The following is a 14,067-nucleotide window of genomic DNA, read 5'->3' on the forward strand; positions in this document are numbered from 1 at the left end:
CCTGGTTTTACACTCACAGTTGTAGCTGTTCCAGCTACGCTGAATGTGCATGTGAAATCAGAAGAGATCATGTGATGAAGATTCCATTCTTGGCAATATAATATTTCCAAAAAAATGCAACTTAAAAGACCTGCTATCTTGAAAGAGCTTCTATCTCAGGCCCTAGCACCAGAAACAAACACCCTTCATCCTCTGAAAGCGTATGAGAATACATTCCGCCATACCTCACCTCCGGCTGAGCCGTCACTAGCAGAAGTGCAAGCCTCTCCAGCCATCTGTTAATACCAGAACACTCATTCCCAAACTGTTCCTGGACATAATCTGATCACACACAATCCCCCGAAACTCTTTCCCTCCTGCACCCTTCCACTGTGTCCTCTGGAATTCCCATTCAAAGATGAGCAAACTCACCTATATCTTCAATCTCAATGAGCTCTGAAGGTTCTCTCTGCTTCCTCATCCTAATTGAACCCTGGCTATCTCTGGAAGACTGCAAATTCCCTGAAACCCTCTCACGTGGAAGGTGATCATGCCTCTCAACGCAGTGGCTCACAGAGCCAGGTGACAGAGTATTCTCCTTAATCCTCAATAACAGGTTCAGATCATGATTCTGCAGCAGAGAATAAAACTCCCTGTTCCTCTGAGCTCATGCCATTGAATCGTCCCTTTTTTTCCTTCTCTACCTTGGTCCCAAGGTATACACAAAATCTAACAATGTCCTAATTGACCTCCTTGTTTCTTTCTAGTCCAGGCTCCATGCAGTAGCAATAGTGACCTTTTAAAATTGCCAATCAGACCGTGTCACTCTTCTGCTTAATACACCTCACTGGCTCCCTGATGGACATAAAACAAAATCTGCTCCTTCCTGAGGCTCATGAGTCTCGCATGCCCTGGTGCCTGCCCACTCTCCCAGTCTCACCACCTATGACACGCCTCAAGCTGGCTCGCTCTGCTCCAGGGCAGGGCCTCCTTTTCCTTCCTCAAACACACTTTGCTTTTCTCTGCCTCACTGAGGCAGCCATCCTCCATGAAAATGTGACTTGTGAAAGATGAAAAAAATCACCAGATGGTTTAGGAATAGTCCTTAAGAGTATGGCAAGGAGAGAAAAACCTCTACCACTGGGGCAAAGTTTAAACTAGTCAGGTTTGCAAGCCAAATCAGGGTACACACAGAAACAACAATGAATCACTCGGTTTTACAAGGAAACACAAGTCTGTCCTACTAAAACTAAAAGTGCTGTCACTAGTTATACAAAACTGGGAGGCTTGTTGCAAAAATCAATTATTCCTAGTGGGAGTCAGGGCATGGATTCTAGCTTAAGACAAGGCTCCAAGGAAGCAAATGAGGACTCCAACTCCTAAAGGATCTCAAGTCTGAAGACAATTCAAGTCTTACCAGGACAACCGATCTTTATCTGCTTATACACACACACACACACCCCCCCCACACACACACCCACACACACACACACACACTCTCTCTCTCTCTCTTTTTCTACTCACCCTCACACTCTCCAAACCATTAAATGGTCCTAGAGATGGGAGCTCAAAAACTCAATCACCATTTATGATCCACAGGCCACCTTACCCTCCCTGAGGCTTCCCTATACTCTTTCAATGAATGCCATTTCACAGAGCAAGGGTACCTTTGAGCTTAGTTTCACTGCTATTTCCTTTCTCAGTTTCTGTATCTGAAAAGTCACCATAGCATCTACCATTTACAAAGGCTTAAAAATGCACTGATTACTGCAGCAACTTGTCTCAGTAAGAGTAGGAAACTCGTTATCTCCATGAAGTAGCGACCAATGATCGTTCCCATTTTTTAAAAAAGGAGTAAGTATAAATGAGACAGTTGAGTGCTTTTTGCCAATATCAGGGATAGAAACAGGAAATACAATCCAGTTTTTAAAATTTCATTAGTATGTGTTTATAAATGATCATGGCTATCAACAATTTATTTCAAGTATTTCTTTTTATTACTTATTATTTACTTGTATTTATTTTATTTACTTTAAAAAAACAGAGATGAGGTCTCACTATGTTACCCAGGCTAGTCTCAAACTCCTGAGCTCAAGTGATCCTCCCATCTCAGCCTTCCAAAGTGCTGGGACTGCAGGTGAGAGCCACCATGCCCAGCCTCAAGTATTTCTGATAATCTCCTAGAGTAGATGCGATAATCAGCAGATGGATTAACAGGAAGGAGAGATGACTGGAACAGCAGCAACGAGGCTGCTGGCTAAGGTGGAGGTTGTTTCCACGCTATGAAATCCTGCATAGTACTAGCTTATCTAATTTCCAAATTTACATTATGTAGTATCATATTATTTTGGATTCGAATATCTTCATTTTTTCTAAAGTCTTACAAAAAATAGCAGTATTTATGACTTGACTGACCTTTTTATACTCCACTCTTCCCAGTAGTGTATAGAAAACCCACAACAATTAGCAAGGGAAGCACTAGGACCTCCAGTTCATTGGGTGCTCTCATAGTCTCTAGCGTTAGACTTGGTTTTACAACCATCTCTCCTGGCAATACAAACAGGATTCACATTCTTCACTAGGGCTAAAGACAGGAGTGGTTAGAGGGCTCAACTTGCCACAGCTCAATCACCTTGAGGAGAAGAGGAGCCCCTTGCCACAGCTCAATCACCTTGAGGTGAATAGGAGCCCCTAACATTTGCAGAATTCAGCTGACGAAGGATACAGTTTATCCAGAGGTAATTTGCTACAAAAACAAGGCTTTTGGCATCTAAACCTCCAGTGCATCACAAACTTCCTGCTATTATCTAATAACACCCCCCAGCCATCACTGTTTCCATGGTAACCGACAGAGAAATAGCAGCCTGCCAAATGGCTTTTGTAGTTCCTTTTCCAGCTTGTTTTTTTCAGTATAGAATTAAAACTAGCTGGGAAAAGAACCAGACTAATCCTTGCAAACAGGAACACAATGCAGTTTGAAAAGTACAACTGGGTTTGGGACAAGAAGTATAGAAAACCTTTAATAAAGTCAGCCTGATAGAATAAAAAAGGTCTATTGAAGTATACTTGATAAGCTTTGTGACAGTCTTAAGACAATATAGCCTGACATCAGCCAGAATACAGATAAGGTGCCCTTCACTTAGTCTTTGATTTGAACTAAACAAAAAAAGGAATCGGAATGAATGTAAAAGCAAGCTTAAACAAGTCTACTATGCCCCTGAGGAATGACAGTAATATCATTAAAGGAAAGGGTAATTTACTCTAAAATCAAAATGAATGAGCAGTAGTTGGCAGACTTGGACTACAGGACAGTGAAAAAAAAAAAAAAAACAAAAAAACCCAGCACCTTGGAGGAGTGAAATGTTTAATCCAAGGGATGATGTCTACATGAAGCTGACTGAGCTGATGCATGAATCAGAGGGCACTGGTGCTTACAAAACAAAGACCTCCTTACTGTCTCAGCACAGGGCGAAATTGTTAGGAATACAGTGTGTGGAACTGGAGCAGCTTTCAGCAGATCAGCAGTTAACGGAGATCTGCTCAAGGTGCCAGACTACAAAATAAACAGCTGCTGCAAGGGTGGAGGAGTTTGAATTTTTAAAAAATCAAGACTATTTCTCTTTGAAAGTGGCCCCAAACAAATGCTTTTCTGTTTCAAAACTGCACACTTGAACAAAGTGCAGGAAATCTCATGACTCTTCCATGTCCGCCTGAGAGGAGAAACTGTGACTCAAGTCAAACAGGCATTAACTTCTCCTCCGAGGGGTCAAAGCTAACAGGGGTTTGAAAGATTCCCTCCCACAACCTCTAATAAACCCTGAATGTCTCGGTGACAGACATGAAAATTACAATCTGTAGTAGTACACCGAGATAGGTCTCTAAGAGTTACAGGAAGTCAGACTCCTACAAATCCCACACAGAAGACTAACCTAATTTGTACTTTTTAAATTATGCTTTACCTTGGGCTGTATGAATCATGAGTCATGTTCTCATCGCTTGAGTTTATAAAGAAAAGTAGACAAAAATTTGCAATAATCACTTTCTTTCAATCCTTTGGAAAAGAGGATTATTTATAAGATAAAAATGATGCACTCTAAGATATATTTCCAAGGCCGTCAACTCAAAGAAAGGGTTCTGCACTTTGAGTTTAGCTACATTTGTAGAGCTCCAGGTTTTTGGAAATCTGTTAGTGAGACCTGAAGGAATCTTCAAAAGTTTTAACTTGTATCCTGTTTACACAAAAATGGAATTTACAGGTTCTGGGGAAAAAGGTCACTTTTTACTCACATGTGATTATAATTTCAAACATATTAATATTCAATTTCCCAATGTTAAATAAAAGCCAGAATTGAGATGATATACAAAATTTGCATGAAATTCAACCATAGTTAAGACTAGGCCAGAAGCCAAAACTTACTACAGTCAACAACCTGAAGTACCAACATGTTTATATTTCTTCCCAAATCCCTTTCCTCAGCCAACTTCGTAAAAATCTCAGGCAAATTTTCTTACTTATTGGATCAGTATTTTACTCAAATCAGCTACCATCGTCACAGTGCAGATTCCCTTGCCACTGGCAGACAATTACGTGGATGTTACCACTTCTGAGTATTTCATGGCCTGTATTCTCATTCATGTTCATCAAAATCAACTCCAAGAAGGCTGAGGAGAAGAGAAAGCGCTACAGCCTGGGGACGGCACGATAAGGTGCCGCTCCAAATGGTGGCCCCCAGAAACAATGTATGCAGTAGTTATGCCCTCCATCCACTTGTTACCCTATAACATAACTGATGTGTACTACCAGGAAATAGCTCTTGATCACCATGTGTCACATCTTTATGTGAGAAAATGAAGAAATTCAGCTTCACTGGAGGGGAGAAGAAATGGGGTATTTCTGGGCACCAGAATATTGTGAATGCATAATATTAGGAAATTGCTTGTACAGTCAAATGATTTATCCAAAAAGCATACTTAGGGAATTCTTAAGCTCCAAATCTATAAATAGGCCCAAATTTTTAAAAAGGGTGGTGGTGGTGGTGAATGTATGTGTGTAAAGAAACAGTAACTGAATACTTAAATACAGAGCAACAAAGAAAGTAAGTGTGAAAAACTAAAAACCATTATTATACCAAAGGCTATATATACTCTGCCAATCCGGCGGCTAGAAGGATGACTCTAGGAGGAAGGAGCAGTGCTAGCATATGCTAGATGAGCTCCAGGAGGAGAGAGATGATTTCATCTTACTCATTCACTGCTACAACCCCAGGTCCCAGTACCACGCCTGGCAACAAGCTGAGGTTCCATATATCCAGCTTCAGAAGAGGGTCTGAACTTAAATAATGAGACATACAGTGTTTCTCTACTATTTATGTAACAGGAGTCTTACTAAGGGCAGGATGAATTTTTCACACATGTGAACTTGGTATTTAACTGAGTGGAAGCTGTGTACAGAAGTATAATCATATCTAAAACGAATATAGCAAAAGTTGGTTTGTCTGATTCTCAAGTGGTACTCCTTGGTACATGAGAAGGCTGCTTGCCAATGAAACTGAAGGCTTAGGGAGCAAGTTCAGTCAGAAAAACACTGGCAACTACCAATCCCCTAACAATGATTCAACTTTTTATGTAAACATAACGAAAGAAAACCTAATCAATGGAAATTATACCTACAAAAGGTGCTTAATGGCATATATGCAAAATTACACAATATGCTTTAAAAATACCACGCATGGAACCCCAATACACACCAGGAAAACACTCAGTCTGTTAACTATATTCTTATGGAAGTATATCTGACGAAGAACTGACATGAGTGCTAATAATGACGTGCTCTGGCTTAGGTCTATTCAAAATTCAGCCTGGGCCAGGTGCAATGGCTCATGCCTGTAATCCCAGCACTCTGGGAGGCAGAGGTGGGCGAATTACCTGAGGTCAGGAGTTTGAGAACAGCCTGGCCAACATGGTGAAACCCCATCTCTACTAAACATACAAAAATTAGTTGGGGGGGCCTGGCACGCGCCTGCAATCCCAGCTACTCGGGAGGCTAACGCAAGAGAATCGCTTGAACCGGGGAGGCAGAGGTTGCAGTGAGCTGAGATCGTGCCACTTGCACTCCAGCCTGGGTGACAGAGTGAGACTGTCTCTAAAATACAAGCAAACAAAAAAACAGCCTGTGGGTTGGCCTTCCACACTGACTGGGTCTGGTTTAATATTATAAGCTGAATGATCAGGAATGCTGGTTAGGAAGAGACACAAATCCTGAAAATAAAATAAGTCGTTCTTTTCTTGGCGTTACTATCTTTCTTAGTCCTAAGGTGCTACACTGTTGATTTTTTAAAAAATTAATAACCCTAGTATTCCTCAAATGTCACACAATCGAGGTAAGAGCTGGGGTGGAAACTGAAGTTATTATATAGTTATTAATTTTTTGGTCACTGTTTTTCTACCTGAATGTGGACAGATCACCATCTCTGATAATCTGGCTTGAGTGTCCTCTCTCTGAAAGAGTTACAGATTCACATGTATTTCAGGAGAAGGCTGAGAAGGAACAAAGATACATGTAACGCTCCCTTACAGAAAAGTGGCCATATTACCATGAAGAACATTTAAAACAAAGGCTTCTTCAGGGACGTCTTCCTTAGCCTCCTTCCTCTTCCTTAGCCTCCCACTAGCTTGAGTCATCCTTCTAAGGCTTTCCTTCACAGCATTGATCACAATTGCAACACTTTGAGTAATTAGGAATATTTACCTACCCCAACTAGACTGTATCTCCAGGAGGATAGGGAGTTTATCATCAATGAAATGAGCCCCCAGCACCTAGCATAAGGCTGTCAATTCTTCTTGTATATGTAAATAAATGAAGGAGCACTTTGGAAGTCAAAAGTTAACCATGGGGAAGTAATCACTTGAAAATGTTTCATCAACAAGATGTGTATTCCCATGCTCGAAATCTGAAAGTAGAAGCTTTTAGGGGTTCTCCTTTTTTCACAGACTAATAAGAGGCAGGAAGAGCGTAAGAAGAAGAGAATACTCACTGGTGGTGGCTTCTTTCTCATCTCAAATACGCGTGTGGCACCAAAACTGAGTGAAGCAATAGTAGGGCACCTCCCTAGTGAGGGCTCATCATCACTGTGCCAGGCCACACTGTCCTTCTCATTGCGGTAAAGATTGCAGAGTAAGGAGTTGAAGGTGTGGCCAGTGTTCTCTTCAATGCGGTTCTTTAGTGTGCACAGCACAGGATGCCACTGCGATCCACAGACCAAGAAAAGGGCAGAGACAGTCACATAGCACACAAAATGGCGGCAGCCGCGTGGAAAAACAGAAAGAAAGGGCAAAATCAGCCAAGTTATAACCAGGGCATGAAATAAGCAAACCATTTGGAATGCAATAAACAGAAGGCAAGAAAAGTAGTTTAATTCCCTCCCATCGTTTCTATTTTGAAGCAAGTTGATCTCTGCAATGTTATAAAAGTACTAAATTTAGTACAGCAATATCATGAGGACCAGAATCTATCTATCCATCTCATCCTTTCCATGTTAAATACATGGCCTTTGCAAAAAAGCAAATATCAGTATCTTCAGGGCAGCGACCTTGGTAAGTCATTAAGGTGGTAAGTGGAGCAGCAAAGCTGATATGTCACTAGGTAGTCAGCAGACCCAGACTAAAGCCTGAAGACTGGAAAAACTTTCTTGCTGGGTGGCCCTCTGTTCGTTCTATTCCTGTTTTATCTTGATTGGGAGAACCGCTTTTTAAAAATGATCTTTAATATTTCCAGAGTGGCTAACTTCCTAAAAACATAACCTGAAGAGTAAAAACATTCTTTTCTAGAGAATGAGAATCATAATATGCTCTTGACAAGTGTACGAGACATCAACTACAGAAGACAAACAGGTTCCATGGACCTGCCTCCTGGGCACTGGTTTCACTGATGTAATTCATATTTGGAACTGTCTTGCCACGTATACTACAGGAAGCGATGAACCCTGACCTTAGATTGTACTTGAGAACTACAAACAACATAGCTTATATTGGTTCTTGCTAGAATTCTGTCTTTTCTCCCAGAAATCTCGAGGACTTTACAAAGCTTCCTTTAGAACAGTGGTTCTTAAACTTTACATGAGAAATTATTGAGGAGCCCAAATAACTTTTGTTTATATGGGTTACGGCCATCAGTTTTTACCATATTTAAAATTGAAACTGAAAAAATTTTCAACTACTGGTTAATTCATTTAAAATGCAACGACAGGCCAGGCACCATGGCTCACGCCTGTAATCCCAGCACTTTGGGAGGCCGAGGCAGGTGGATCACGAGGTCAGGAGTTCAAGACCAGCCTGGCCAATATGGTGAAACCCTGTCTCTACCAAAAATACAAAAATCAGCTGGGCGTGGTGGCATGTGCCTGTAGTCCCAGCTACTCAAGAGGCTGAGGCAGAAGAATCACCGGGAGGCAGAGGTTGCAGTGAGCCAAGATTGTGCCACTGCACTCCAGCCTGGGTGACAGGGCGAGACTTCGTCTCAAAAAAAAAAAAAAATTAAATTAAAATTTTAAAAAATGCAATGACAAATCCATTACATGTTAACATCAACATTTTAATGAAAAATAACTATAATTTCCAATACAAATAACTGAATAATTGATGAGAAGGGTGACATCGTTTTGCAAATCTTTTTAATATCTAACTGAATAGAAGAGAGCTGATTCTCATATCTGTTTCTGCATTCAATCTGTTAAAATAGGTCATTTTTATTGAAGTATATGAAGGAAATTGGCTTCACATAGGTATGTAGTTCACAGCCTTTTCAAATAACTGTAGATATTCCTCTTTGATATTATACCAAAACTCAACAAGTGCTGGTTTCTTTTTTCTTTTTTCTGAGACCACGTCAATCATTTAATTGGTATGGAAACTACTCTTATTTCAAGAGAGCCCTTGTGCTCTGGTTTGATTTTGTGTACAACATATACAAAATCTATGGCTATTGAGTTAAAGTAGGATCAGAGTTAAAACTACCTGCCAAGATAGTTTTGACTACATTTACCATCTGGAGAGCTATTTGCTGTCTAGAGGTGAGAGGAGTCTGTACAATGTCACCACTGGGCGGGAGGGTGGAGCTGGCTGTCGGAGGAGGGTCAGCCATCCCCTCTACACACTAAGCGAAGGCGGCGCGGCACTATCTGGAAACCATGGAGCTGGAGTGGGACTGGCTGGAGGAGGTGGTGGTGTGCTCAACTGGGAGAAGCCACTGTGGCTGGACTCCAGGCTTGTCATGGAACCTCTGAAACCCTCGGAGCCTATCACCTTGGTGTAGTACATCACTTTATAGTTGTGCGAAGAGATCTGCAGGGACGCAAGCACATCATCCACCTGAGGCAGGCTACTGGCGGTGTACGCGGGCATGCTGTGGAATTTCTACTGCAGGATGTAGAGGCCCGGCCACCTGGTCACATGGGAGCCTTGCACACCTTCTCTTTCTTTACAGATCAGAGGCAACTCCACCATGCTGCAGTTGCAGCCCCGCTGCCAGACTGTGTCTATGAGCTGCACATTGTTCCCACCTGGAGAGGTGGGGCCCCCAGGGAGTCCTTTTTGGGTGGCTGTAGTGACTTCTTAGAGTGACAGATGTTAAAGACAATGTCCCCTTTGTACACGTCGAAATTCCAAGTGATGACTGAAGAGGCATCCACAATCTGAATGAGAATCTTGTGTGGGGCTCCTTTGAAGATGCTTGCAGACTGGTAGACAGTCTCAGTTCAAGCTTGAAGTCTTCGTTCTCCAGCTCCTCCACGGTCCAGTACAGAGATCTGGGGACCAGTCCACCCTCTGGCACTTTGCACATGCACTCTCCACTCAGGAAATCTGGAATAATCTGTCAATGTAATCCAGCAGACCTCCAGGGCCCTGGTAGTCATTTCCTGCATAAATGAGGAATTTCTTTCTGGTGTTGTCATCAATAAATGGACTAACTAGTGTCCAGAGCACAGGAAATACCCTGGGTGCCCGCAGGATGAGAAGTTGGCTCACTCTCTCAGGGTAATTGGCCTTCACCACCTCGATGATCCGCCACAGCGCTTTGACATCAGGTATCCACAAGTGGTGCATGTTCAGCCCTTCCAAGTCCACCAGGCAGGTCCATGAGCTGATATGCCAAATAAAGACTTTTATATTCTCTTCACATCGCCTTAGCCCTTCTTCATTTATGGAGAGGATGTATCTCAGCAGGGCTTCCTCCCCAAACACTCTCACCAAGCCGTTGGTGTCCATCTGCCCCAGCCTGAGCACGCAGAGGGGCCGCCCACCTTTGTTGTAATGATACCAGCCTCCCGTGTAGTAATCCTGAAGGAACCAGTGGTGAGGTCCAGGTAGCAAGAATGTAGTCTACCTGGTGCTGCTTCCTCCACGTCAAAGACTGACAAATGATCTCTCTGGCTTTGTCAATATTAAAATCCCGTGCACGTAGGAACTGAAGAATATGCTCATCTTTTGGAATTTTGCCCTTGTGGGTCTTCTGGAGCCACCGGTGAAGTCTAATGAGAGAGCTCTCCTGAAGCAGAGTCAAATTGCCCAGGTATCTCTTGATGAAGTCGGCATCTACATCATTTGTTGTCAGGGGTGCCCACCACGGGCTCAGGTGCACTGGGGCTGCTGACAGCATCGCCACTCAGGCCCTTCTTGAGGGCAGCATCTGGGATGATGACGGCTATGGACGCTGTTTGTTTCTTGCAGGATGACGAAGATGTCTCTGAAGAGGGCATGATGGAAGGCGGAGTCCAACGGGGCACAAAGGTTATGCGTTCTTCTTCTAAATGACGAAGGTAGTGTTCAATGATTTCCTTTCCTTTTTAAATGTTGCTGGTATATTGTTTCATTGCAATTTTTTTCCAGGGTACTTTCAAAATCAAAGAAAGATTTAATATCTAAACTTGAAGACTATTCAAAATAGGTCCAATCTTCATTTTCAGGGTGAATGGTGTGGCGACTGGAAAATGTTTCATTAAGAGCCTCAATATGCAAAGTACGCTCCCAAGAATTCAGTGAGTTCTTCTGGACGAAATAAACGTAATCAAATCCTGCAATGTTCTTCAGCAGTCTTTGTGCATCTACATCCAGCTTGCAGCGCCTTTCAATGACATGAATAGCCCCATCTTCACTCTTGAATTCATTCACAGTGTCACTGCCCACAAACATCAGAATCAAAGGACACGTAGGGAACCTCCTTTCATAGGCAGCCTTAATAATTCGAAGGGGTATTCGTACACCCTCATTGCTGACTGGTATTTTTGCGCCATGATTGTAATACAACAGCAATCCTTTCACACCTGTCTTGCCAAAGATAATCATTAAGAATGGTATTTTATGCTGAACATGGTGAGAGGATATTCAAACATACAAAAACTGAATATCCTCAAGGAGCCCAAAGTCTAGCTCTTGTCAGAAAGGCTGGGCCTGGGATGTGGGGCACTCTTACCAACGGCTCTGTGGGGCAGTCATGGTTCCACTAACAAGCGCTGACTTCTTAAAAGTTAATTGCAATATGGAATTGGAAACCATATCAAACTTTTCATATTCTTTTATATACAAAGCCACTGTCAGCCGAGGCAATAAAGTGAGACCCCTCTCTACAAAAAATAAGCCAGGCACAGTGGCACATGTTTGTGGTCCCAGGTAGTTGGGAGGCTGAGGCAGGAGGATCACTTGAGCCCACGAGTTCAAGGCTGCAGTGATCTAGGATTGAGCCACTGTGCTCGCTCCAGCCTGGGCAACACCTGAACAAGACCCTGTGTCTCTAAAATAAATGCTTTAAATAAAAAATAATAATAATAAAGCCATTGCTCCAGCCTGCACTTTGAATGAATCTTTAACCTTGCATGGTTTTGTAACATCAACCACTGGTCATATGGAAAATATTAGTTCACTAAATTATACAGATCTTCTAAAAGGTGACACATTTCATTATACAACAACAACAAAAAATTCTCATCCAACAGTATTACCACTGATCTCAGCAGAAAAGCCTAAATAATGGGAAGAAGTCAGGCTCAAAGTGGTTGTGATGGTTAATATTGAGAGTCAACTTGATTGGATTGAAGGATATAAAGTATCCTGGGTGTGTCTGTGAGGGTGCTGCAAAAAGAGATTAACATTTGAGTCAGTGGGCTGGGGAAGGCAGACCCACCCTTAATCTGGTGGACACAATCTTATCAGCTGCCAGCGAATATAAAGCAGGCAGAAAAATGTGAAAAGGAGAGACTGGTCTAGCCTCCCAGTCTACATCATTCTCCCGTACTGGGTGCTTCCTGACGTCAAACATCGGACTCCAAGTTCTTCAGTTTTGGGACTGGGACTGGCTCTCCTTGCTCCTCAGCTCGCAGACAGTCTATTGTGGGACCTTGTGATTGTGTAAGTTAATACGTAAAAAACTCCCATATATATATATGTATATATGTATATGTATCATCCTATTAGTTCTGTCCCTCTAGAGAACCCTAATAGTGGCAGATACCAGTTTTCCAAAATTCTAATTTTTGCTTGAAAACTCAACTTTTATCATTAGTAAAAAATCTTGTCCATTGTTTTCCTTGAAGTGACATTCACGTCACTCATTTATGAGGAAATGTCTGCCAAATACTCAAGTTTGAATAACCACAGTCGGTCTGCTGGTTGTATTTTAAGTAAAAACAATCCATAACAAAAGTAGCTAGTTCAGCTTACAGCTCAAACAATCACACTTCAGTTTGTAGCAGGAGTGCTTTAGGTATACTTTTAATTTCATCAAGAAGACTATTCGGAAGACACATACTCAAAGACCAAGATTTAAAGAAGGAATAACGTTTCATCAACAGACATTCTTAAATGAAACTGGCATTTTTAAAAGTTTACATTGGAAGGGCATGATGATGATTAACACAATGACTACTAGTACAGTTTGGTGACAATGGCTTGATTCATGCTAAGGCGCTGGCAGCTTTATCCACCATTACCATCAGTGCAAACCCAACATAGTGAAAATACCATATGGACTTAGTATTATTATGAAAATAGTTTTACTTGTAGATTCCCAAAAAAGGTTTCATGAACCCTGAGCAGGGATCTATGGATTATACTCTAAGAATTGCTACTTTAGGGAACTCCTTGAATGTGAATTGTATTAGTCTGTTCTCATGCTGTTAATAAACACATACCCGAGACTGGGTAATTTACAAAGAAAAAGAGGCTCAATGGACTGACAGTTCCACATACCTGGGGAGGGGCCTCACAATCAAGGCAGAAGGCAAAGGAGGAGAAGCAAAGTCACATCTTACATGACAGCAGGCAAGAGAGCGTGTGCAGGGAACTGCCATTTATAAAACCATCTGATCTCATGAGACTTATTCACTGCCATGAAAACAGTAAGGAGGAAACTGCCCCCATGATTCAATTATCTCCACCTGGCCCCACCCTTGACACACGGGGATTATTACAATTCAAGGTGAGATTTGCATGGGGACACAGCCAAACCATATCATGTTATGTGCTTCGTAGTGAGGAAACAGATGTTCAGCAAAGGAAAGACTATTGCTGTTACTATTAAGTATATCCCATGGTTGTCAGGTAAAACTGCCAGGGAAGCTTACATAATCACTCAGCTTTACTCTGATGTGAAAACCATGGTTAAAGATGGAATTCCTTGTTGTGGATATTACATTATAATATTATATTCTAAGCAGAGGATTTTAAAAAATAAACAGCAAAAATAACAAATAGTTGGCTAATGGAACACCTGCGGAGACTCAGGAAGCCTCTGGAAGTTGGAAGTTTCTGTATCTCTTGTTCTCCCTTTTTATTGTAGTAGAAAAACACATAACATGAGATCCACCCTCATAAAACAAAAATATTAAATTAACCTTTATTCAAGAGAATAAATTCAAAAGTGAAATTCCAATAATAATGTCAGCAGGCTGCATTTCCTATTTACTTTACAGTTTTAAATTTATCTTCATAGAGATAAAGACCAGATGCTAGAATTACACACTTAACAAGAAAAACAAGAATGTAAAGGAGGAAGATAGGTTTTTTTCCACAATGTCACTGAGAATCTAATTAGCACTT

General features: G+C 41.7%; 1 protein-coding gene and 1 pseudogene across 6 annotated transcripts in view; both read right to left on the reverse strand.

The window, feature by feature from the left end:
• ALKBH3 (alkB homolog 3, alpha-ketoglutaratedependent dioxygenase) overlaps positions 1–14,067 on the reverse strand; it is a 46,520-nt gene that overhangs the window by 17,936 nt on the left and 14,517 nt on the right. For all 6 annotated transcript variants that reach the window (XM_033204395.1, XM_033204391.1, XM_033204393.1 and 3 more), the window contains exon 8: positions 7,014–7,223. In XM_033204395.1, coding sequence (XP_033060286.1) covers positions 7,014–7,223 — 210 coding nt within the window. The remainder of the gene's footprint in view (positions 1–7,013; positions 7,224–14,067) is intronic.
• Positions 8,840–11,630, reverse strand: LOC117079979 (annotated as a pseudogene).

This window comes from Trachypithecus francoisi, unplaced genomic scaffold (assembly GCF_009764315.1).
Source record: "Trachypithecus francoisi isolate TF-2019V2 unplaced genomic scaffold, Tfra_2.0 Lachesis_group8, whole genome shotgun sequence".
In the NCBI taxonomy this organism is placed as follows: domain Eukaryota; kingdom Metazoa; phylum Chordata; class Mammalia; order Primates; family Cercopithecidae; genus Trachypithecus; species Trachypithecus francoisi.